General features: G+C 52.6%; 1 protein-coding gene across 5 annotated transcripts in view; it reads left to right on the top strand.

Moving 5' to 3' along the window:
• CPNE5 (copine 5) overlaps window positions 1-23,393 on the top strand; it is a 106,344-nt gene that overhangs the window by 69,266 nt on the left and 13,685 nt on the right. For 4 of the 5 annotated variants that reach the window (XM_027127076.1, XM_027127078.1, XM_027127077.1 and 1 more), the window contains 5 exons: window positions 4,540-4,643; window positions 9,423-9,527; window positions 16,903-16,944; window positions 19,013-19,088; window positions 23,078-23,131. In XM_027127076.1, the coding sequence (XP_026982877.1) occupies window positions 4,540-4,643; window positions 9,423-9,527; window positions 16,903-16,944; window positions 19,013-19,088; window positions 23,078-23,131 (381 nt within the window). Of the gene's footprint in view, window positions 1-3,024; window positions 3,187-4,539; window positions 4,644-9,422; window positions 9,528-16,902; window positions 16,945-19,012; window positions 19,089-23,077; window positions 23,132-23,393 lie in introns of those variants that run through there. The other variant, XM_027127079.1, reaches the window with a different exon arrangement.

The following is a 23,393-nucleotide window of genomic DNA, read 5'->3' as shown; positions in this document are numbered from 1 at the left end:
CATGTGTTCAGAGAGCCCCACTGCCAGGCTGAGAATGTCAAACAGCAGGACCTCTGACCCTCAGCCAGAATTTGCTGCTCCCTGATCCTGCTGGCCCAGTGCATTTTATTGCCGCTTCCCTAGCCTCTTCCTGGGGTCACATGTATATCAAGTGTTGATTCATTCATTAACCCTTATTTAAGGGGAACAGTTGAAGCATAGTAAATAGGACTATTGACATAACCCAGAAGCACCTTCAAAAGCAAGTCCCCAAGCAGCTCCATGCTCCTTGTCTCACAGGCTCCCCATGGGCCACACACCCATTAGGGAGGAACCTTGCCTTGGTTATAGCCTAGAAAGCTCTGAAGTTCTGTCTTATGCCCACGGATTTGACAATGGCCCCATACAGTTTATCATAATGGGCTTTTGGCGAATGTTTCTGGGTCTGGGTGGCGATAGGGAAGGCAGATCATGTTGAAGAACAAAATAAGCTCCCAGCAATGCCTCACACATATTTGCCATGGGGGTGGGGTGGGGGAATGAGATGTGGCTCACTGGTGGATGTTTCCAGTTAGATGAATTTCAGAGTCAGTCTTTTTTTTTTTTTAGCTAGCTTGCATAGAGGAGACTTTTCTAAAATGGATTTCACACTTCTCTGAATTCTCAAACTGAGGCTACAAAACATAACTAAACTTATCTTGATGATTCGGGGTCATCATTTGGAATCTCAGTTATTAATCTTTGGAGCCAGACTGTCTTGTTTCACTCCAAGCTTCTCCTCTTACTAAGCTTTGTAGCTTCAGGAAAGGGTATTAACTTCTCTGTGCCTCAGTCTCCTCAGCTTTAAAATGGGGATAACGATTGCAGTTATCGTAGATAAACACGAGTTGAACATTGGCAATTCCATATGGGTCAGCCCGGGAGTAGATGGCACTTGGCGAGTGTTGGCTTCTATTCTTTTAGCTGTTCTATGCTGGGCACTGTGGACTGGTACTTAACATATATCATCTCCCTTGGTCTTCCCAACAGTCTCACAGGGGGCATTATTACTGCATTTTTCCAGAGGAGAATACCAAGACTTAGGTTAAATTGCTTGCCCCAGGCTGCTCAGCTAGGAGATGGCAGAGCTGGAGTTCCAACCAGGTGTCTGTGACTCCTTTGTACTGTTCTCTCTGTCAGGTGCTGTGCTGGGACCATGGCCCTCCCAGTGGAGCACTAAATAGTCCTGGAAGCTAGGGTCTATTAAGTTCTGCATTAATATTTTTCTGATATTCCTGCTCCCCTCCCTGACCTTGCAGGGCCCGCAGGGGTCCTCCTAGGAAGGAAAAATAAGAGCTTTGCCTCTGGATTTTGTGGCATCTGTTTTGGTTGTTTCAAATATATGTGTGTATTTCGTAGTCAACCAGTATAGGTGTCATGTGCAGCTTGCCTGTATCCATTCAGGTGAAGGTGTCACACAGGTGACCTCCAGATGTGGGAGAGGTCACTGTGATAACCACCAAGCTATGCTGGAGGGATCCTGGATCCCCAGACTGTCCCCTGAGCACCAGCCTTCCCCAGATGCCGCCCCTTTCCCAGTACGCTCCCTGTGGCATCAGTGCCAAAACCTAAACTGCCCAGTTGAAAAGGACAGTGGTGATCATCCTGTCCAGTGCATCACTTTATAGATGAGGAAACAGGCTCAGAGGGCTTGAAGGACTGCTGGGACAAACTAGAACTCAGAGCTTTGCATTCCTTGCTGGGGCTCCTACTCAGCAAAGTCTGGTCTGTTTTCTGATGCCGCTGATGGTTCCATCCATGGGGAGGAGCCAGGGCCCACTTTATGGGCATGTGATCTGTTCAGTCACACAGGACCTGCTCTTGGTTTAATGCTCTGCTGTTACAGTCTTGAAATCTCTTAATACTCTTTGAACAAAGGACCTCACATTTTCCCTTTTTACTGGGTCCCACAAATTATTTAGCCAGTGCCGGGAGGAGCCTACCAGGTCCTAGGCTTCCTCCTCTTTCTAGGCCTTGGGATGGAACTCCCCAGGGAGGCGTTTAAAGTGCTCCCTCCATCCAGCATGGGATGGGATTGGAACTTTCTCCTGGGGAAAGATAGTGACTGCTGGGGATGGACTTAGAAGGCTAGATATCTTTCTGGGAGGGTGTGAGGGAAAGACCTGAAGTCTAACTGCCTTTGTTACCACCACTGTGTGATCTTGGACGACCTCTAAAAGCCTCAGTTTCCTCATCTGTAAACTGGGAGACTAGAGGAGTTACTTCATACTGTTATAATGAGGATTCAGTAAAATAATATGTGTAAAGAGAAGGCTTAACACAGCACCTGGCATCGAGTAAGTGCTCGGTAAGTCAGCCATTCTCTATTCCAGGTCTGAAGTCCTAGATTCCTCAGGAGGCTCTCAGATTCCTGGGGCTTCTAGGCCTTGGAAGCCCCCAATCCGGCCTCCTTGTCCCTCTCAGGTGGGCGATGCTGAGGGACATGATAAAAGCCATCATTACCTGGGCGCCTCCGTGTGCTGGCCACTGTGCCCCAGCACTGCCCCTCAGGGCCTCCCTTCAGGAGACCCTCTCAACCCTGGCTAACCCGAATCCAGCCCTGACCCGAGTCAGAAGAAATCAGCGACTCTAAAGATACAGGGAAGCGGGTCTTGTGAACTATAGTGTGCTCTGTGCTGGAAGAGGCATGACTTTGAAATCATGTTGAGTTCATACATGTTGAATTTCTGTTCCACCAGTTGCCAGCTGGTGATGTTGGGCAGGTTACCTAGCTCCCCCAACCCCCAGCGTCCTCATTTGTAAAAAGCAACAAAGAATTATTCTGAGGGCTAAATATGATAAGGCTGTAAAGCAGTGAGTTCAGTGACAGGCCCACACAGATGGTATCTAATACATGTTTGTTGAATGAATGAATGAGCTGGTGAATGGAGGGATGCTCTGTTTGCTGTTGTCAGATGTCCTTGAGGGAAGGCATATGAGGTGGTAGAGGTGGGAGTGGGGCAGGGACAGAGATCACACACAGTGGGCGGGGGGAGGGGAGAAATGTCCAAATCATCATAACTTGTACACACACAGTACTTAGTGTGTGCAATATACTGTTCTCAGCGCTGTACTCAATTAACTCATTTCATTCTCACAAGTCTATGAGGTGGGCCTTGCCTGCACCTTGCCTGCATTTTACAGATGAGGAAACTGAGCACAGAGAGGGTGAGTAACTTGCCCTAGGTCACACAGCTAGTAAGGGGATGGAACGGAAGCAGGCAGCCTGGCTCCAGAGACCATATTCTTAACCATTATATCGTACCCACTGCCCCAACCTTTGACCATGTCCTTCAAGCTGTGAGAGGTTGCATCTTCATCCCTGCCACCATTTTGGTCCTCACTGGGCTGTAGGACACTGATCTCCAGAGACCCTCTTCGCCACTGAGAGGAAGCGGGCAGCGTGAGAGAGCTGGGTGGCTTGCTTCCTGCCTTGCTTCCCTCAAGGGCCAGGCCAGGCCCCAGTGACTATTGACAGAGCCTTGAGCTCTGGCCAGTTGGCAGCTGGTTTGTCAGGATGCAGAGCTTTCAGGTTGAAGAGACCACACGGGGATGGGCAAAGAGGAGGACACGGGGGCATCTCTGCCCAGTGCCCTGCTGGCTGCAGTGAGCTGAGGGGCTAGGAGCCGTGTGAGAGGAGAGGTCAACCGATTCTCACTAGGCCTGGTACCTTCCTTATGCTCTTGGGTTGAGTGTTAGGTCTGGGTCAGCCAAAGCTGTGAACTAGTCAGGGGAGTCAGAAACCCAGGGCTCTGTTTGATAAACTTGTAGGGGTTGCTCCCTGCTCTGAGCTTTAGGCTCCTCAGCTGTAAAATGGGGGGGTCATGGTCCAGCTATAGCTACCTCAGGGTTAGATGAGCCTCTTGTGAGTCAGTGCATGTGAAAGTGATACGTAAACTTGAATGTCCTCTAGGAACCATACAGTCATGTAAGGGAGTGAGGCGATGTGGCCAGCGAGGGCTTGGGGTTAGGGCTTGGGGTTAGGTGACCAAGCTCAGAGTGGCTTGGTCACTTGCACCTCTCTCTGAGCCACTCAGTACAATAGCGATGATACCTTGTGCATGAACCTTGACCGAGTGGGTGACGTGCCTGCACTCTGCTCCAGACTTCGCACACTTGATCTCATTCAGCCCTCACCACAGCCCTTTGAAGTGTGTACTGCAGTCAGCCCCATGTTACAGAGGGGAAACTGAGGCTCTGAGAGGTTACCTCCCTTGCCTGGTCACACAGCTACAAAGTGGTAGAGCCAGGATTCAAACTGGGGCAGCTGGCTCCAGAATCCACCTGCCTCACTGCCCGGCTGCTCCACCAGACCTGCCGGGTGGGGTTGTTTGAAGATGAAATGAGACCCTCCTAAGTGTTAGCTCAGGGCCTGGCACGTGGTGCAGGGCAGGAGCTGCTGTCCTTTCTAACTGGCTTGGGGCCCAGAATCCCCAGGCCCTGGGGCTGTGTCCCCGTAGGGACGGGGCCCCCCTCCAGCCTTCTGTGCCTCACACCCCTCTTCTCCCTCCTTCCCACCAGGATGTCGCCACAATGCAGTTCTGTGCCAACAAGCTGGACAAGAAAGATTTCTTTGGGAAGTCTGACCCCTTCTTGGTGTTCTACAGAAGCAACGAGGATGGAACGTGAGTTCTCCGGCAACGCTTCACCCCCACTTCTGGGGGCATGGGCTTTGCGGGGAGGGATGGACTGTGGTGACTTGCCAGGCGGGGGTGGCTTGGGCCATCTCCTCCTGCTGCTGCCCTGAGACCCCTGCTCTAGAGAGGGCAGGGGCTCTGGGTGGAAGTCAGAGGCTCCAAGGTAGTACCCTGGCCACACAGATGGGGCTGGTGGGGGATAAGGGGCAGACTGCAAGCCCACAGTGCCATTCTGAGGGTCATTACTAAATGGCTGGCGCTGGGCATGTCAGAGATGGAGGAAGCGGGCAAAAACAGGGCTAGGGCAGGAGTGAGGGGACCCTCTGATAGTCTATTCCTTCTTCCACATGCATCAGTCCACATCTTTAAGCCTTGTCCTCACTCACGCACAGCCTTCCTGACACCCCACTACACATATTCCCCCCACTACTTCCTACTCAGCATGGCAAATCTGGACCCCTTTCCCGCCTTGGCCCCAGGCTTCATTCAAAATCCCTCCCACCTTTGAAGCCTCCATTTCCTTCTCTCCTCTCCCTAATCTGGAAGCCACCCACAATATGATGGAAAGACAACTCGTTGGGCAATGTAAGAGGTCAGTGATGTACACAGAGGGACAGATTCTAGGTTGAGGGTCTTGGGACGTAAGTCCTCTTTTCCAACCCGCTCTGTGACCCTAGACAAGTATGCCCCCTCTCTGGGCCTGTTTTCTCATCAGTAAAATGATCTGGTTAGATTAGGTGGTCTCCATGGTCTCTAAGCACCACAGCTCTGGAAGGCTGCAGCTGCTTAGCTGGGATTCTGCAGAATGAGGAAGCGATGGGGCCAGGGAGGTTAATTAGAGAAACGCTGCTGGAGAAGGGAACTAGGAAGAAGGTTTTGAAGGAGAGGAAAAAAATGGGTCCACGGGGTTTGGGGTTTGGGGGGAGGAGCAGGGAAGAATAACAGGCTAGAGAAACAGTGTGCAAAGCAAGTGTGCCCTGAACAGAGCGCAGGGAGGCCTCGCTAAGTCCCCTAGAATCTGAAATTCTGGGTGTGTGTGTGCGTGTGCGCGTGCGTGCGTGCGTGCGTGCGTGTGTGTGTGTGTGTGTGTGTGTGTGTGTGTGTTGGGGGGCAGGGCAGCAGCAGGGAGGAGGTATGTTTCAGTCGAAGGGAAAACTGATCTTTAAACGAGCTTACAAAACAAGGGAAATTAAGTATGATAATTTGCATAACAAAAGGATCCTTTGTCTCACCGTAGGACTCTTAGCAGGATTTCTTTAAATAATTCTTGTTGACTTTGACTTGATTTGAGGGAGGGAGGAAAAGGTCTGAGTAATGTTCTGGGTGCCCATGGAAATGTCCATGCAAGTCCCCTCCAGAAAGGAGGGCAGGGGCCGCCCCAGGGCTTGTCTCAGCGGCGAGGGCTGACTGGCCAGCAGGAGGGAGGGATTTGGGTTGTGGAACAGAAGATGGACATATTGCAGAGTGTTTGCCAATGATTATTCTAGCAGAGCGGTGTGTAGGTTGGGTGGGGAGGGGGCGGGGGAGAGGGAGAGACTCGTGACTGACGCGGTGAACAGGTGGGAGGTGCTGCGCCAGGCGAGCTGTGGAAATGCAGGGGAGGAGGCAGGGAGGGGAGGACATGGGCAAAAGGGCAGGGCAAGACCTGGCTCTGCGGAACTTGGGTGGGGACCGCCCACCGCCCCCTCCCTGGCAGACGAGCTGCAGGGAACCCAGACTGTTGAAAATGGCAAAGGAGCTGGTCAGATGGGGCAGGCGATGGGGGTTTATTTGGGGGCGAGTTTCACTTGAAGCATGGGCTGGCTCTGTCTGGGGTGAGGGGACACCAAGGGCAGCTGGAGAAACCGATCCAGAGGGACCACAGGGAGTGAAATGTCAGGCCTGCCACGCCAAGAGGGAAAAGGGCAGGAAACATCCACGGAGCACCCGTGCTCCTGGCACTGCACATACCTTGTCTTCTTCAATCAGAATCACTGGTCTGGGAGCAAGAATGTGGTGATGGAGAGCCGGGCTCGGCCAGTCGCTGCCAATCATTCACTCTGTAATTTTAGGCACGTGTCTAACCGAATGGAACTTTATGTGATGATGGAGATGTTCTGTATCTCACTGTCCCTTATGGTCGCCATCAGCCACGTATAGCTGCTGAGCCCTTGAAAGGGGCTAGTGCGACAGAGGAACTGAATTTTTTATTTCATTTCATTTTAGTTAATTTAAATGTAAATAGCCACGTGAGGCTAGTGGCTACCATTCTGGACAGTGGGGCCCTACCCTCTGCGTTTCAGTTTCTTGGTGTGTGTCATGGGGAGAATCATAACACCTCCCTCCCAGGGAAGCCGTGAGGATTAAATGAGTTAATTCGGGTTATTAGAACAGGATCTGGCAGCATTAGTTACGGTTCTTTGGGAAGCTCAGTCACTTGCCCAGGGCTGCACAGCTGGAGGTAGTGGTCCTGGGACCGGAGCCCACATCTGTCTGACCCCGTTGGTTCACACCCTCACCCCACGGCCACGTCCCAAGTGTGTGTTGAAATGAATTGAGTTGAGCTGGGAGATGACTGCAGGGACCATTTCCACACTAGGGCCTTGTCCCCCACGGCAAGTACATCAGGGGATCGAGGGGCCTGTGGATTTAGTGATGGAAAAGGCGGGGGGCTTGGAGGAGTTTAAAGAAAGTGGTTTCAGGCAAGAGTCTGAAGCAGAAAACAGACCACACAGGGCTCAGGAAGAAAGACCTAGGGAGAAAATGAGGCTAATAGCTTAGAAGACTTGGTCAGGCAGTTTGGCTGGCAAGCGAGAGGAGCTAGAGAAGGCAGTGGTTCCAAAGAGGTGGGGAGACGGGGAGGGTCCACAGCAGGTCTGTGCGACTGTTGCAGGTGGGAGGTTAGGGCTTCTGCAGGGTGCGAACCTTCCTCCCTTCACCACCAGTTGCTGCTCCTGCCTCCTCCCCCAGTCCAGGCTCCTCTTCCTGCCCGACCTACTGCCCCAGCCATGGGCAGCTGTGGCCCCTCCTTTCCCTGTCCCCATTCCTGTCCCCATCACCAGCTCTGGAGTGTGTGGGGAGGTCTCCCACATGTACCTCACACTCCAGTGGGTGGGCGAGAAGGAGCACAGAAGAGAAACGCTGAGCCATGGTGACAGGAATGACATTTTGACTTGAAAATTGCCAGAGAAGAAATGGCACAGGCTGTGTGGGTATGGGCGGTGCCCAGGCACCTTCCTGGGTGACCTTTCCAAGCCAGGAGGTAGCTGGGGTGGATACTGGGAAATCTCATGGGGACAGCCCCTGCCCTGAGCTCCTCTATGGCTTCTTGCTGCCCCTCCACGTGGCAGGGCAGGCTTCCACGGTGGGGCCAGTCAGGCACGGCATGGGGAGTGGGCAGGGGCGCTGGATCGGGGCCCAGCTGGGATTAAGCCAATTCTGCACTTTTAGTTTGCAAAGCAAGCTCATGGATTCAGACTACAAGAGCTGAAAGGGTCTTAGAGATCATCTAAGCCAGGGGCTTTGATTTCACTGGCTTGAAATGCCAGTGAGAGCTATGGAAACTCTCCTCTGAGAAATACATTTATTCATTAGTTCATTCTGAAAAAAATATTACATGAACACCTTACTAAGTGCCAGGTGCTATTCTGGGCACTAGAGATATACCAGTGAACAAGGAAGACAAACCCTTGCCCTTATGGAGCTTACATTTTAGTGACAGACTATGAAAGAAATAAGGAGAAAGACAGACCATGTCAAATGTCAAATGGTGACAGATGGGATGGAAAAAGCAGTATGGAAAGGGACTGGGATATCTCAGAGTCAGGGGACCAGGGGGCTATAAATTTTAGATAATGGTTCTCAGGGCAGGTGCTCATGTCAAAGAGATGACAGTTGAGTGAAACTTGAAAGAAGTAAGGAGGGGGGCCGTTAACATGGAAATTTGGGAGAGAGTCCTTCAGACAGGGGAACAGCAAGCACATGAAACTCAGGCACCCAGTTCCACTGACGATTTCAAGGGTTCACAGACCCCTAAAGCCCATCTCCAGATCCTTCCATGGATCTCAGATGAAGAAAGTCTAATAGTGGCCAACTCCCTGGGTTTACAGGCGAGGAAATAGAGGCCGAGAGGGGGACAGTCTTGCTCAAGTTCACGCAGAGAACAGGGGCCAGAGCCACATCTCCTGACACTCCTACCTGGTGCAGGAATCCTTTTTGTAGTGTTATCAAGAAATGGCTGTCTAGGAATAAAGACGCAGATGTAGAGAATGGACTTGAGGACACGGGGAGGGGGAAGGGTAAGCTGGGAAGAAGTGAGAGAGTGGCATGGACATATATACACTACCAAATGTAAAATAGATAGCTAGTGGGAAGCATCTGCGTAGCACAGGGAGATCAGCTCTGTGCTTTGTGACCACCTAGAGGGGTGGGATAGGGAGGGTGGGAGGGAGGGAGATGCAAGAGGGAGGAGATATGGGGATATATGTATATGTATAGCAGATTCACTTTGTTATACAGCAGAAACTAACACACCATTGTAAGGCAATTATACTCCAATAAAAATGTTAAAAAAATAAAATAAACTGAAGTTTATACAAAGATAACAAAAAAGGAATGGCTGTCTAGCTTCTACCTGGATGCTGCTAGTGACAGGCAGCTCATCACCTCACGAAGCCATTGTTTCTACTGTCTGGCAACTGCAGAGATTAACAAGCCAGCCCCTCTGGTGATCTGAATTCTGCCTCCCTTGGAGTCAGGACTGACAGACTTTCCTCTCTTCTTTGCCAGGTTCACCATCTGCCACAAGACTGAGGTCATGAAGAACACCCTAAACCCAGTCTGGCAAACTTTCTCCATTCCTGTGAGAGCCCTCTGCAACGGGGACTATGATCGGTGAGATGAGAAAATGTCCCCTGTCCCCAAGCACAGGTGCGGGGGGCACGGTCACGTTGATGAGGGCCATCCCATCAGTACAAGCGAGCAGAGCCTCCTGGAGCTGCGTGCTGGTGGCCCTGCACAGGGTGGAACTGGGGATCCCTCTGGCTCCCTGCCCTTCCCTCACCACACCCCGCCTTTTTTCCTCCCAGTCTGACTTTCCCATTGGTGGAAGCCCTCCCAGGTTGGGGGGATGGGAGGTACCAAGGATTTCAGAGAAGCCCTGGTGTGTGTTGGGCGCCCTGCCCGGAGCTCAGTAGCTGGTCTTTTCACTGTGCCCAGTGAGGGGCAGGTGGGGGCCAGATGGCGGCTCTAGATGCATGTAGAGGTGACTTCGTCCCCAGCAGCTCCAACTCCTGGCTGAGAGACTCTGGGGAGTCAGGATCCCAGGATATGCGCTGCCAGATGAGTTGCCATAAATGGAGGTGAGGGATGCAGTGCAAACAGCTCATGGAATTTTTTGACGCTACAAAGCCTACTCATAATACACCTCATCATTGTTTGAGTGTAGATTGTTGAGTATAGATACAGATACCTAGTTTCCAATCCTGACCCTGTGACGAAAAAAGCACTCTCAACCTGGGCAAACTTTGACCTGTCTGAGCCTCAGTTTCCTTATCTGTAAACTGGGTACCTAAACATCCACCTACCTTGTAGGGCTGCTTTGAAGCTCACAACCTACATGTAAGGCTCTGGTATACATAAAATACCATTCAGCATTTCATCCACAAACGTTTATTGATGCCCTACCATGTGACAGGCACTGCACTAGATGCTGGGAAGTCAGGAGGAAACAAAACACACAGTCTTCACCCTTCACCCAACCTCTTGGAGTTTATATGCTAGCGGGGGAGGCAGACATTAATCCAATAATTGCACAAAGAAACATATAATTACAAATTGTGGCAAGTGCAGGGGGGAGAGGGGACACGTAGGATGGGAGCTGTAACACGGTATTGGTCTGTGTTAAGTCACAAGAACCCAGCCTGGTTTCCTGGTGGTTGCTATAGCAGGTGGGCGAGCTGGCAGGGGCTTCTCGGGCAGGGCTGTCCAGGCAGCCCTGAGGAAGCTGGGCCTCTGCTGGCCACTCTGACAGGAGCCCTAGGGTGTCAGAACAGATACCTCAGGGCATCCTGGCTGGTGGCATTGGCATGGGCTCCCTGGCACTCTGTTCACAGTGGCTACTGACAGGGTATGTGCGGTGGGGTGAGGGGACAGGAATGAGCAGATGGATGGCCTCCAGGCACCCCTGTCTCTCTCCCTATTAGGCTGCTGATCCAGGAGATGAAGTGGCTTCTTTTCCTGCCTCGGCTGGGACAGAAAAGCCACAGTCTGTTCCATAGGTGGTCATTGAGCGCCTACGATGTGCTCAGCACTGCGCCTCCAGCTGTGTGGCATTCAAGGGAATGTAGCCGCATTTCTGTCTTCAGGGGGCTTACAGGGAGCTCAGATGTGCACACATATATTTTAGACAGTTAAATAGTTGTGCAAAATGAGACTGGAAACAAAAATAGGCATTTCAGCCAAACAAACCCCCGTTCCGTGTCTAGCCAGGTCCTGGGGCTTCTGGAGTGGTGGGGAATGGGAGGGGTTGAAGCAACAGGGTCTAAAGGAGGCTCAGGGCAGGGTGGAAGGTTGCGGGGGCAGCGTCAGTTCCTGGGGACAAGGGATGTAGGAAAAATGGTTGGGATAGAGAGGAAGGGAGCGGAAATTCAAGGTTGGGGGATGGGAGAACATGGCAGCTCCATTCTCATAGGGGTGGAAGGAATTGGGATTTCCGACCGCACTGCCTAGAGGTTTCGGGCTTTGTCCAGCTGACCCCCCACAACCTGCATCCCAGGGAAGGCCTCCTAGGGCCTCAGAATCCAGCCTTGTAAGGAGGTCAGCCCAGCTCAGAGGCCTGGGCTCTCCGGTCAGCCATCGGTGGAGGTGCGGGTGTGGGGGGAAGGTGCAGGCTTTGCGGAAAGCCCAGGTGGGCTCCCATCCCCCTCCCAGGCTGAGCCCTGACTGGTTTCCCTCCAGGATGGCTGGGCAGCTTGGGCCCTCCTCCAAAGCCAGGGACAGATTAACTGTGATGTGACTGACAGTGGTGCTAATGGAGGTGTCAGGTGTGTCACACTGGCCTGGTAGGCGAGTAGACCTGCCCCCTGCTGAGCCCTAGGGTCACCCACATACACAACAGCCACTCAGGAGGCGCAGGCATTTGGGAGGCCCCCGTAGGGCAGGACAGGGTGGGCCTTGTTCAGGAAAACAAGGCCGCTTTCCTCTACTTACGAGGCACCTCTTGAAGTCTCACAGTACACATTGGGTTTAATCCAGCAGCCCTGTCTTCCAGGCCAGCCGGGCACCAGACACCGTGTTGGGTGCTGTGGACACAGTGAGCTCTCAGACCCAAGTTTCCTTCTGAGGTTGCTCCCAGGCCAAGGTGGGAGACATGGGTCATAATAATAACAGCAAAGGCTCCTGTGGCACTTCTGAGGTAATTGATGTATGTGAACTAATTTAATCCTCCCAACAATTAGTACCTCTTCTGGAAAAGGTACAAATACTATCCACATCTCGTAGGTAAGGAAACTGAGGCCCAGAGAGGTTAAGTAACTCACCCAGGGTCTTACTGCCAGTAGCATCAGAATCTGGACCCAAGCAGGCTGGCTCTAGGATCTGTGTTCTTAAACTCCAGCGCTCTGCTGATGAATGGTCAAGGCGTGGGGTGAGTGGGGTGGGACACTTGGAGGACAGCTCTAGGAGAGTTTGCTCAGGGGCTTGAGCAGGTCTGCTTCGAGATAGGAGGTAGAAGGAAGACTCAAAAGGCCTTGACAGCTGCCTGGATATGGGAGTGAAAGAGACGTAGAGATTATTAGGGTTTGGAGTTTGGAGGATGAGAGACGATGGTACCACTAGTGGAAATGGGAAGTGTGACAGGGAGCCAGACTGTGTGGCTATGGGACAGGTACAGTGGTGTTCTTCCCAGGGGAGAGGAGAACAGAGGTCTGGGAGTCCCCAGGAGGGGGGCTGGCAGAGGCCAGGAGTAGGGGGATGTCAGAGAGATAAGAAGGGACCAGGGGGAGGGCAGCCATAGTCAGGGAGCTGAGAGAAGAGAGTTCAAACAGAAATATCAACTTACTATTGTGAAAAAGAGGGCCAGGGGGTGAGAACCAGGGATCTGCTGAGAAAGGGCCGTTTTCTTGGAATGATGGGGGTGGAAACGAGTTAATCTCATTAAGCTTTACTGAGTCTTTAGGACACGGGCCAAATTGTGTCCTAATTGGTTTAAATACAGTATCTCATTTTGTGAGTTTAAATTTCACAATAACCCTAGAAGATGGGTACTAATGACATGCCCATTTCACAGATGGGGAAACGGAGGACCACAGATTATGTCACTTGCCAGGGCAAGGAGAAGGTGCATGTCCCTTCTCCAGAAGTCACTTCTGGGCTGGCCCTCTAATTTGGGGTTCCCCTGGTTTGGGGTCCCCCTGCCTTTTCTGTGTTTCCAGTCCACACAAGACCAAACCCAAGCGACCCAGCTGAGCAGAACCTGAGTCAGAGGAAGTGGACTCAGGGTCAGAATTAATCTAGCCCTCCAGTGGGGTGAAGTGAGGTGAAGGGTGATGAAAGCACTTCTCCTGCCTTCCCTGAAGTCCCCCTGCTCTGTCCTTGAATATTCTGCGACTTGAGGATTTGTCCCTGTTAAACCAAATTCCTCTGGGTCGGGCTGCTATCACTCACTCACACCTTCATGGTGAATAAGTAGGTTTTAAAAGGGTGTTAAGCGTACTGGGTCTTCACCTGGAGAAGGGAGAGGGTTCCCAGGAGCTGGGGGGCTGTCACATCACCCAAACTTCGGCCCCCTGGATTGAACCAGTTGCTTCTCCTTTGAACCCCACCACACGCTGAGCACCGGGAGGGGCTGGGCCCAATACTATGGCTTCAGTTAGGAGTGTCTTATCCCTGGTTCGCACATGCACAAGCTGAACTCAGACACAGGAGCCACAGTCAGTGCAGTACAGCTGGGGTTGCACAGCACCTCTGCCATCAAGCCTCACTGCCTGGGCCTGTGAGGCTCGATGCTCTTCTTCCTCCCAGCAGCTTCTCAGAGTAATGGACTGACTCAGTTAGTTTAGGGCGAACCCCTCAAGGCCTGTCAGCCCTCGGGACTTGTAAGCATCAGGGAAACATACCTTTTCCTGTTTTTCCTGCCTGGGAGAGGGAGAGGCTCATTAGGAGCAGACCTGAAGCTCTGTTCAGAGGAGGCTATGGACAGAGCTGCTTGGTGTGCTGGGGGGCAAGCCTGGAGTCTTTGCCAGCGTCCCCCATCCTTGCTGGCCTGCTGAGGCTCACACACCCCGCTCTGTCACTCCTGCTCCATGCGTTCAGAGACCCACAGGACACTGGCTCCCTGCCAAGAGGCCTGGTGCTGCTACTGACCAGCTGTGTCTGGCTTTTGCTACTGCCTTCCCCTGCCTCTGGGCACCTCCTTCTTCCCCAGTTCTGGAGATTTCGGTCTCCGGGCTAATCTGACTCCCTGCAGCCATCCCTGGAGCCTTGGCTGTGATTGCTACTGGGGTGAGTTGGCACAGGAATCTCATACTCAGTGGTCTCAACCTCAGCTGCAAGTTCAAATCCCCTGAGGAGCTTTTTTTTTTTTTTTAATTTATTTATTTAGGCTGTGTTGGGTCTTCATTTCTGCGCGAGGGCTTTCTCTAGTTGCGGCGAGCGGGGGCCTCTCTTCATCGCGGTGCGCGGGCCTCTCACTGTCGCAGCCTCTCTTGGTGCGGAGCACAGGCTCCAGACGCACAGGCTCAGTAGTTGTGGCTCACGGGCCCAGTTACTCCGCGGCATGTGGGATCTTCCCAGATCAGGGCTCGAACCCGTGTCCCCTGCATTGGCAGGCAGATTCTCAACCACTGCGCCACCAGGGAAGCCCCCCTGAGGAGCTTTTAACAATTCCCCTGCACAGGCTGCACCCCCAGACCAATTGATTCTGAATCTCTGGGGTGAGGCATCAGCATCAGGATTGCTAAAGCTCCCTGGGGGATGCGATGTGTAACCAAGTTTGAAAACCAGTAATTTCATCTAGAGAGGTTAGTGGCTCTGGAAGCACATTAGAATCAGCCAGGGGACTTTTAAAAACTACCTGTGCCTGAGCCCTATCCAGACCAATTAAATCACGCCTTCTGGCAGTGAGATTAAAAAAAAATTCTCCCCAGTGATTTTTTTGGGTATCCAAGGCCGTGGCTATGACTGGGGTCCTCCTATAGCCTCTGAGCATGTTGGCTGTCACTGATCTAGTCACCTGAGGGACTGGTGTTGGTGGTCCGTTGTTGTGGTGTGCCCACATGCCACAACTACTGAGCCCACGTGCCACAACTACTGAAGCCCACGTGCCTAGAGCCCGTGCTCCGCAACAAGAGAAGCCACTGCAATGAGAAGCCCACGAACCGCAACGAAGAGTAGCCCCCGCTCGCCACAACCAGAGAAAAGCACACGCACAGCAATGAAGACCCAATGCAGCCAGAAACAATAAATAAATATAATAAAATAAATAAATTTATTTTAAAAAACAAAACAAACAAACAAAACTATCCCAGGTGTGGCCCAAATGCTAAAGTGGAGAGGAGGCTTTTTTTTGTTTTAATTTCTTTTGGGCTGTGTTGTGTCTCCCTTGCGGTGCGCGGGCTTGTCATTGCGGTGGCTTCTCTTGTTGCAAAGCACGGGCTCTAGGCACGTGGGCTTCAGTAGTTGTGGCTCGCGGGCTCTAGAGAGCAGGCTCAGCAGTTGTGGCGCACGGGCTTAGTTGCTCCGCAGCATGTGGGATCTTCCCGGACCAGGGATCGAACCCGTGTCCCCTGCACTGGCAGACGGATTTCCAGCCACTGCATCACCAGGGAAGCCCAGGAGGCATGTTTATAGAGATCCAACGCATGCCAGGCAGTTTTACCAATTTGTCTCCACAGCTATTCTGTAGGGCCGTTATTATCCCTACTTTAAAATGATTTTGTGGCTCAGAGAGGTTAAGCGACATCTCCAGGTGCCAGTGCAAAGGGCCCAGCATCCAAGTCCACACCCCAGACACTTTCTACTCTTTCCAGATCACCAGCCTACCTTCAGAGGCCTAGATTTTATTTTTCTTTCCATAATAATTCTCCTCAGAGAGACATAGTTTTTTGTTTTTCACAAAAATTTAAAGGATTTCTCTAAATGGTGGGCTTCTATGCCTGCCCCATTTTACATTTTGGTAACAAAAATCCAGTTGCTGCACAACGTACTGGGCATCCCTTCATTTCCTGAACAGTTTCTACCCTGATACAGGAGAATCCGCATCCCACCCCCATGCCCCATGGAGGCTCATCTGAAGGGAGACAGCGCCTCCTTCTGGGGGTTCTGGAACTCCAAGGCCGACTCCCTGCAGACTTGAGGAGATGGGCCGCGGCCATGGGCCAAATGATGAGATATTCATAGAACACGGGCCTGGGCAGCCGCCTCTGTGTGCCCCATTTAGAACTGAAGGCTGGAGACCCAGCTCCCCCATGCCTCTTCCACCTCTCCAGACCCTGACCCTGCAGAGGGACCCGGGCATCTGCCCCATCCCGGGGCATCCCTGGAGGACTGCTGGTACCAAGGGTTAACCTGCAACCTCCACCTCCCTCCTCTGCCTCTGGTCTGCTAACCTGTTGCCATAGAAACAGGCTAAAAATAAAATGGGCTCCCAAAGCCCAGCCCCAAGCTCAGGAGTCAAAACAAACTAATTAAAGCAGACAGGCTAAAATGTGAAGATAATTACACCCTCACTCAGGAGCCAGTCTGGCATGGAAAAGCTCAGCAGGCCATCCTGAGTCAGGACCCCTGGGTCCATCCCTGACATGCAGGGTAGCTCCCCACCACTCAGACTCCTTGAACCCCAGGGTCCCACCAGGAGAGCCCACCCTGCTCAGGCCTTGGATCTACGGAGCACCACACTCACACTGTAACGGCCCCACCCCTGATAAACTGCAGTATGGCTTCATGCTGGGATCTGTGCCCCATCTGGGGTGGCCAAGAGAAGGTGGGGTGAACTGAAGTCTGAGGCTGCCTTTCTACATCTTCCCTGAAATTCAGGGAAGTCCCAGTGCAGCTTTGGAGCTGCCTCTGTCCCTAAGACCTTTAAAGGCTTCAAGATAGTTCCTTTGTCTCCTGGGCTGCTGCCTCTTCACCGAGGGCCCTCAGAGCCAGGTGGGTGTTCCTCCATCCCCTTTTGGCCCAGGAGCGTGAGAAGGCCACGCAGGTGGCCCCATTCTCAGGCTACGCAGGTGCTGGGTCAAGTCCATCCCACCATGGGCCTTTTGCCTTACAGGACCATCAAGGTGGAGGTATACGACTGGGATCGAGATGGCAGGTAAGCTGGCAGAAGGACAGAAGGTGAGCAAGGAGGGGGACAGCCCCTGGGAGGAAGGTGGATCTTGCCCTCTCATGGAGAGAGCTATGCCCAGGTCCCCACCCATGGCAGCTTGTGGGGTGAGGGACCTGGGTTTCCTGTGGAGGGACCACTGCCTCTGTGGCTCTTCCGTGCCCAGCTCCACTGAGGCACCAGAGGGCCTGTGTCCTGCAGGACATGGTGCAAGGGGTGTAAGAGGCCTCTTTTCCTCAAACAGCTGCCTAGCGGCCAGCCAGTGTCTAAAATCTCCCCACATTTGGAAGAATGTAGGATTTTCTGAAATGTGCATGTTCTAAGGTACAGGCAGATATTAGTGACCTCCTGAGCATTCATGACCACGTTCTCTGTGTGAGGCTAAGCATCGTGTGGTGACTGAAGTGCAGAAGATGAGCTTGGCTCTCAGAGACTCCCTGAAATCTAGCAGGAGGCCCTTGACTCCTCAGAGGAGTTGTTTGTGGGGAGCAGGGCTGACGGAGTGGGATATGGGAAAGGCGAGCATATGAATGGACCCCGGAGTGGTAAGGCAGAGCCTGAGTAGGGCTGAGCCTAACCTTGTGGAGGCCAGGGGCTTCCTCTTCTGTGTATCTAAGTGCCCCCAAGGAGCCAGTATCACTGGGAATTCATAGACGAGGACCAGAACAGGCCTCTCACAACTTTAGTAGAACCCTCACCGGCTCCTGCTTGTCTGTTGAACCAAATCCAACCAAATCCAAGTATGTCATACTTCCTGACTTTTGTGAGCCCTCCATCCTGTGGTGCTACCAGGGGGGTCATAGAGGGGCTTTAAGCCCTCTGATCTCCACTGGTGCCTATCAAGTCTGTGACATGGATGGGGAATGCCGTAAAGGGCTGTGCAAGTACAGCTCTAAGTTAGGCCGGAGCTCCTTCCAAGGAGCTCACCTGCCCAACACCTTCCTGTAGAGAAACTCTAGTGCCAACACTACTCTGCCAGCTCACTCTGTCCCCTCCTCTCTTCGCTTTAACCACATCACAGGCAAGTCAGCTTCAGGCTTCCACCCACGATTCACCTCATCACCTTACCCTGGAGTTCCCCATACCTTTCCTTTACCAGGGAAGCTGGAGACAGCTACCAGATGCCATTGGGTCCCACCATCAAGGAGCTCATAGTCTGAATGCTGAGAGCTGTAAATATGTAGACAAAAGACAGTGTGGACTCAAGGTGGGGCAAGGCCCCAGGGGTACCTCCTGGGCATCACACTCCAGCAGGCATTCCTGGCCAGCATGTTAACCACTGCCCTCTATCAGGGAGAGTGGTGGCGAAAGGCAGCCAACCGCAGGGCAGATGGGAGTTCTGCTTTGTACAAGGTTTTGCTGCACTTACTGTCAACACATGCTTGTGGGGCAGAGATGCAGAAGGTGTAAACACTGCAGAAAACACCTCAAGCTGCCTGGACGGACCTAAAGCTAATTGTCTTTTCAAAAAATGTTATTGGAAAAATGTCAAGTACACAGAAAAGTAGAGAGAAGAGTTTAATGAACACTTTAAGCCTATACCTGAATCTAACAAGTGTTACATGTTGCCATAGTTGCCTTATCTATGTTTTGATGTAGTTTAAGTTACAGTTCATGGCATTTTTACCTCTAAATATCTCATTGAGAATGTCTAAAAAATAAGGGCATTTTTCTAAATAACTACAAATGTCATTATTGCACCTGACACATTGAACAATAATTCTTGAATACCATCTAATATTCATTTCATGTTCAAATTTCCCCAGTTGTCCCCAAAATACATACTATTGCTCGTTCGTTCAAATAAGAATCCAAGTATTAGAAGTGGGTCCTATTCTCCAGGACCCTGCTCTTTGCTGGGTGTCTGTTGGATTTCTTGCTCCATGGGTGACACTGGACTCTTCCCAGGGGCCCACCCTCTCTGCTGGTGTGTATCCCTGGAGCAGAGGCCCCGGGCAGAACTGAGAGCCAGGGGAAGGGACATGAGAGGCGGCGGGATGAGCAGAGGCAGCGCACAGCCTGGGCCTCGCGGTTCAGCAGCAACTTTCCCTTGCAGCCATGACTTCATTGGGGAGTTCACCACCAGTTACCGGGAGCTGGCCCGCGGGCAGAGCCAATTCAACATCTATGAGGTGAGGCAGACACCTGAAGGCTGGGGTTTGCTCTGACTATATGTAGCTCCCAGTTGCTGAGGACTAACAGTGAGCCATGGCTGGGTTTTTTTGTTTGTTTGTTTTTTTGCGGTACGCGGGCCTCTCACTGTTGTGGCCTCTCCCGTTGTGGAGCACAGGCTCCAGACGCGCAGGCTCAGCGGCCATGGCTCACGGGTCCAGTCGCTCCATGGCATGTGGGATCTTCCCGGACCGGGGCACGAACCCGTGTCCCCTGCATCGGCAGGTGGACTCTCAACCACTGCGTCACCAGGGAAGCCCGTGGCTGGGGTTTTTGCATGTTCTCCTGTGAGGTGGGTGTTATTGTCCCATTTCACAGTTAAGGAGACTGAATCGCAGAGAAGTGAGGGGACTTGACCAAAGCCCAGTAAGTGGCAGACTCAAGAGGCAAACAACCTAAGCTTATCTGACTCCAAATCATTGAGTTATAGTGCCCCCCCTGAGAGAGCTCTTCCAACAAGGAGGGGGAATAGAAGTGCAGGTGGGCAGAAGATGGGGAACAGTGTCAGAAGGTTCTAGGCCCAAGACCTGAGGTCCTGAGTTCAAGTAGCCTTCTGCCTTTAATCAGAGCAGTCTCAGGGCCTGCAGAATATCTTCTCTTTTCTGGAAGGAAAGAGAGGAACAGGAATCAGGATACCTCCATCTAGACCAGAGAACCTTGGACAAGACACCCGGTCTCTCTGGAGATAATATCATCTGCCCTCCAAGGACACTTTCTACTGCTGAGCCTTTGCCTGTGTGTGTGCTCCCTCTCAGGATACCCTCCCACCTTCCACATCTAGCTCAGGTCCTACTCCTCTGGTGGCCTATTTTCTCCCACTTATGAACTTCATGGACAGCATAGTTCATGCCAGACCTACTGAACTGCAGATACTTATAACCCTAATTTACAGCCCAGGGTTCGTATCCTGACTCCACCATGTATTAGCTGTGCAACCCTGGCTGAGTTCTTGCCCCACTCTGTGCCATGCACACTGAGAATTAAATAAGTTACTAGAACAATGTCTGGCCACTAGTGAGCATTACGTCAGTGCTATCTCCTAGTTTCATCTGTTGAGCGCTTGGGTGCCAGGAGATTTACATTTCACAACCCTCCTACAAACTGGGTCTATCCTTACATCACTCAGCTAGAGCTGGCTTTGACTCCCATCTCTGAACCTTAATCCCTGTATGCATCCACTCCCTCAACCTGTATCTCTGTTCCGAGTGGGCAGGTCTTGTGTTCCAACTAGACTGAAGCTCCCCAAGGGCAGACAAAGTGACAGCCCTTCCTGTTGCCCTGGTCACATTGGCCTGGGCCCTCCTGGGCACACAGTAGGTGCTTATTATACATTCACAATGAATTCAATTGAACAAGGCTATTTGTGAGAATGGAACGTGATGGATTTCTTTGAAAGAGCCATGATCCTCATAGTTAATTGCTTTGCTTTTTGTAAGGACAAAGGACGGAGCTGTCTCTGTCCCCTCACCCAGGCAGAGAGAAGCACGCTCCGTCTTTGGACTCTTTTTTTTTTTTTTTAGCGGTACGCGGGCCTCTCACCGCCGCGGCCCCTCCCGTTGCAGAGCACAGGCTCTGGATGCGCAGGCCCAGCGGCCATGGCTCACGGGCACAGCCGCTCCGAGGCATGTGGGATCCTCCCGGACTGGGGCATGAACCCGTGTCCCCTGCATCGGCAGGCGGACTCTCAACCACTGTGCCACCAGGGAAGCCCTGGACTCTTTTAAGGACATTTTTAGGGAAGTGAAGGGAAGGGGTCAGGTCTCCTGGAGTTTGATTCTAAGGATGCTTGACAGGCTCAGATGAGGCCACGATCTCTCAGGCTTCAGTGACTTGTTTTCTCAGTCATTGGTCCCTGCCCCCTTGCAATCAATGAGAGAAACTGCAGCGCTGGCAAAAAGAAGCGCTGTCTTTACACATCTGAAACGCCATCAGGTAGAAAAGGAATTAACTCTGGCAGCCCCGGGGCAGGCCTTGCACCATGGAGAGCATCCCTGGGAGGCCGGTTTGGGCTCAGGAAGGCCCTTCTAGAGTCAGAAGTGCCTGAAGAGAGAACAGGCTTCTGCCAGGAAAGACCCTCATCTCAGGCCCCAGCATCAGCCTGGGTGTCCAACGCATATGCCCAGCTGTCTTCTGGCCACTCCTTAGACTCAGCCTTCCCAAACTGAATGCACTGGCTAAAGTCCCTGCAGCCCTCCTCTCCCCCTGGCCAGCCAGCTCCTCCTCCTGTGTTGTCATCACAGCGGCCATGGCACCTGGGGAGGCATCCTTGACACCTCCTGCCCCTCATCCCACACCCAGTCCATGACTGAATCCTACTCCTCCTGCCACCTAAATATTCTGACATTTGTCCCCTTCATTCCTGTCTACCCCCACTGTCACCGTCTCCCCTGTGTAGGGGCTTTGTGACAGCCCCATAATGGCCTTTCCGCCTCCTTCCGTCCTCCAGTCAGTAACCCAAATACTTCTCCAAAATTGTAACTGACCACATTGCTGCCCTGCTTAACCCCCGACTGTGCATGTCACCCACTGCCTCTGCCTGGTTTGCACAGGGGAGCGGGGAGACTCCACACCAGCTGAGATCCTAAAGGGACCTTTACCTACAAGGGGAGTCCAAGCTCCTTCACACGGGTGCCATGCCCCAGTGACCCGCAGTCTATGTGCAGCCGGGGGGATGGGGGAGGGCGTGTGTAAGCAGCCATATACATCACAGCTCTAGGAGCCCCTACGGTCTAGCCCTGTCCGCTTCCCTCTACCCATCCCCACTCTCAGCCCCGTCATGCCATCTGAGGCTCTCTGAACCTCCATGCTGTCTCAGTCTCTGTGGCTTCATTTGTGCTTGTGCCTCCCTTGGGGTTCCCTTTGCTGTTCTTGCCTCAGGAAGCCCCCACCTGCACACCCACTCTACCCCAGGGTCTGAAGTGGATGCCTCTCCTTGGTGCTCCTGCTCTACCCCCCACCCCACGCCCATACCTATTACCTGTTTATCATACTTCCTGCCCCCTCAAAGACCACAATGTCCTCAGGAATGGGGGCAATGTCTTACCACTGTATCCAGAGCCAGCACAGCTGCTGGTCCTGGGAGCCCCTCAGTGCCCCTTGCACAGGAGGGCAGACCCCACACCTGCCCTGGAGACCCTGGGGATGTAAGGAGAGGGAGAGGAGGAGGCTTAGAACTCCAGCTCAGGAGTTGGGAGGTTGCTAGGCTGGCCCCTAGGGGGTGCAGCCGCTTAGGGCTGGAGAGGCTGGTGGGGTGGGGTGGGGGTGGGATGGGGGAGGGGCTGTGTGCCAGGTTATGCATGAAACCTCAGAACAAACAGGTTGCTTTCTCAGTGCCCACTTCACAGAAGATCTGAGAACAAAACAGTGCTTTAATATTAAAACAGTTATAATTAGAGAGTGGAAATGTGGCATACAGGCAGATTTAAAGATAACAGAGCAGACTTCAAAGAAATGTGCTTGTGGCCAGATTTTTCGGCGATGCCCAGGCCCCCAGGAATCCGTGTTCATTCTCCTCCACTGGGAGGGCTACTTTGGAGTAAAAGTTTGAGATCTGGTAAATTCTAAAAGTTCCACACCCTCATAGAACAGGTTGGGAAACTGAGGCGCAGTGTAGTCTTGGGGCTGCAGTGTGCCCTCATTTCGACAGGCTGCCTAGCAAGCTGTCGTCCCGTGAATATGTCAGTGAGCACCATGTCATCTGGGTGACTTTCATGCCTGTGGTGGCTCCAAGGTTGTTCTGGGCTTCTCTCCCCAGGCTCTCAGTTTCCACCTGCACAGCCTGCTAGCCTCCCACCTGCACTTCCCACCTGTGCCCGAAATCCAGTTCGTTCTTCCTTCTGTGTCTACCTAGTCACCCATGACTCCTCCCTCTCTCCTGCCTTCAGGGCCACGCCCAGCCCTGACTGCTTGGAAACGCTCCTTCTTACCTGGTCACCGTTTTTTTCTGCAGGTGGTAAACCCGAAAAAGAAAATGAAGAAAAAGAAATATGTGAATTCTGGCACAGTGAGTAGCCACCCCCTTTCTGCCATGGGTGTAGACATCCCGAGCTAGGTCTGGTGGCAGGAGTCATGTGTGTCTGTGTGTGCTCCTGCGGGGTGTGGGAACGAGACCTGGAGGGTTAGGGGTGGGGAGGGATGGGGCCGATGGAGCAACACGAGGTAGACGTGTAAGAGACACATCAGGCCCTGTGATACAGAATGAGAAATCCCAGAGAGAAACTACCATGGGGACTTCCTGTGGAAGGAAGAGGAAAAAGAGTCGCATT

Source organism: Aethalodelphis obliquidens, unplaced genomic scaffold (assembly GCF_003676395.1).
Source record: "Aethalodelphis obliquidens isolate GAN/ISIS:26980383/991018 unplaced genomic scaffold, ASM367639v1 scaffold31, whole genome shotgun sequence".
Classification (NCBI taxonomy): Eukaryota; Metazoa; Chordata; class Mammalia; order Artiodactyla; family Delphinidae; genus Aethalodelphis; species Aethalodelphis obliquidens.
This window is presented reverse-complemented; position numbering and strand designations above follow the sequence as displayed.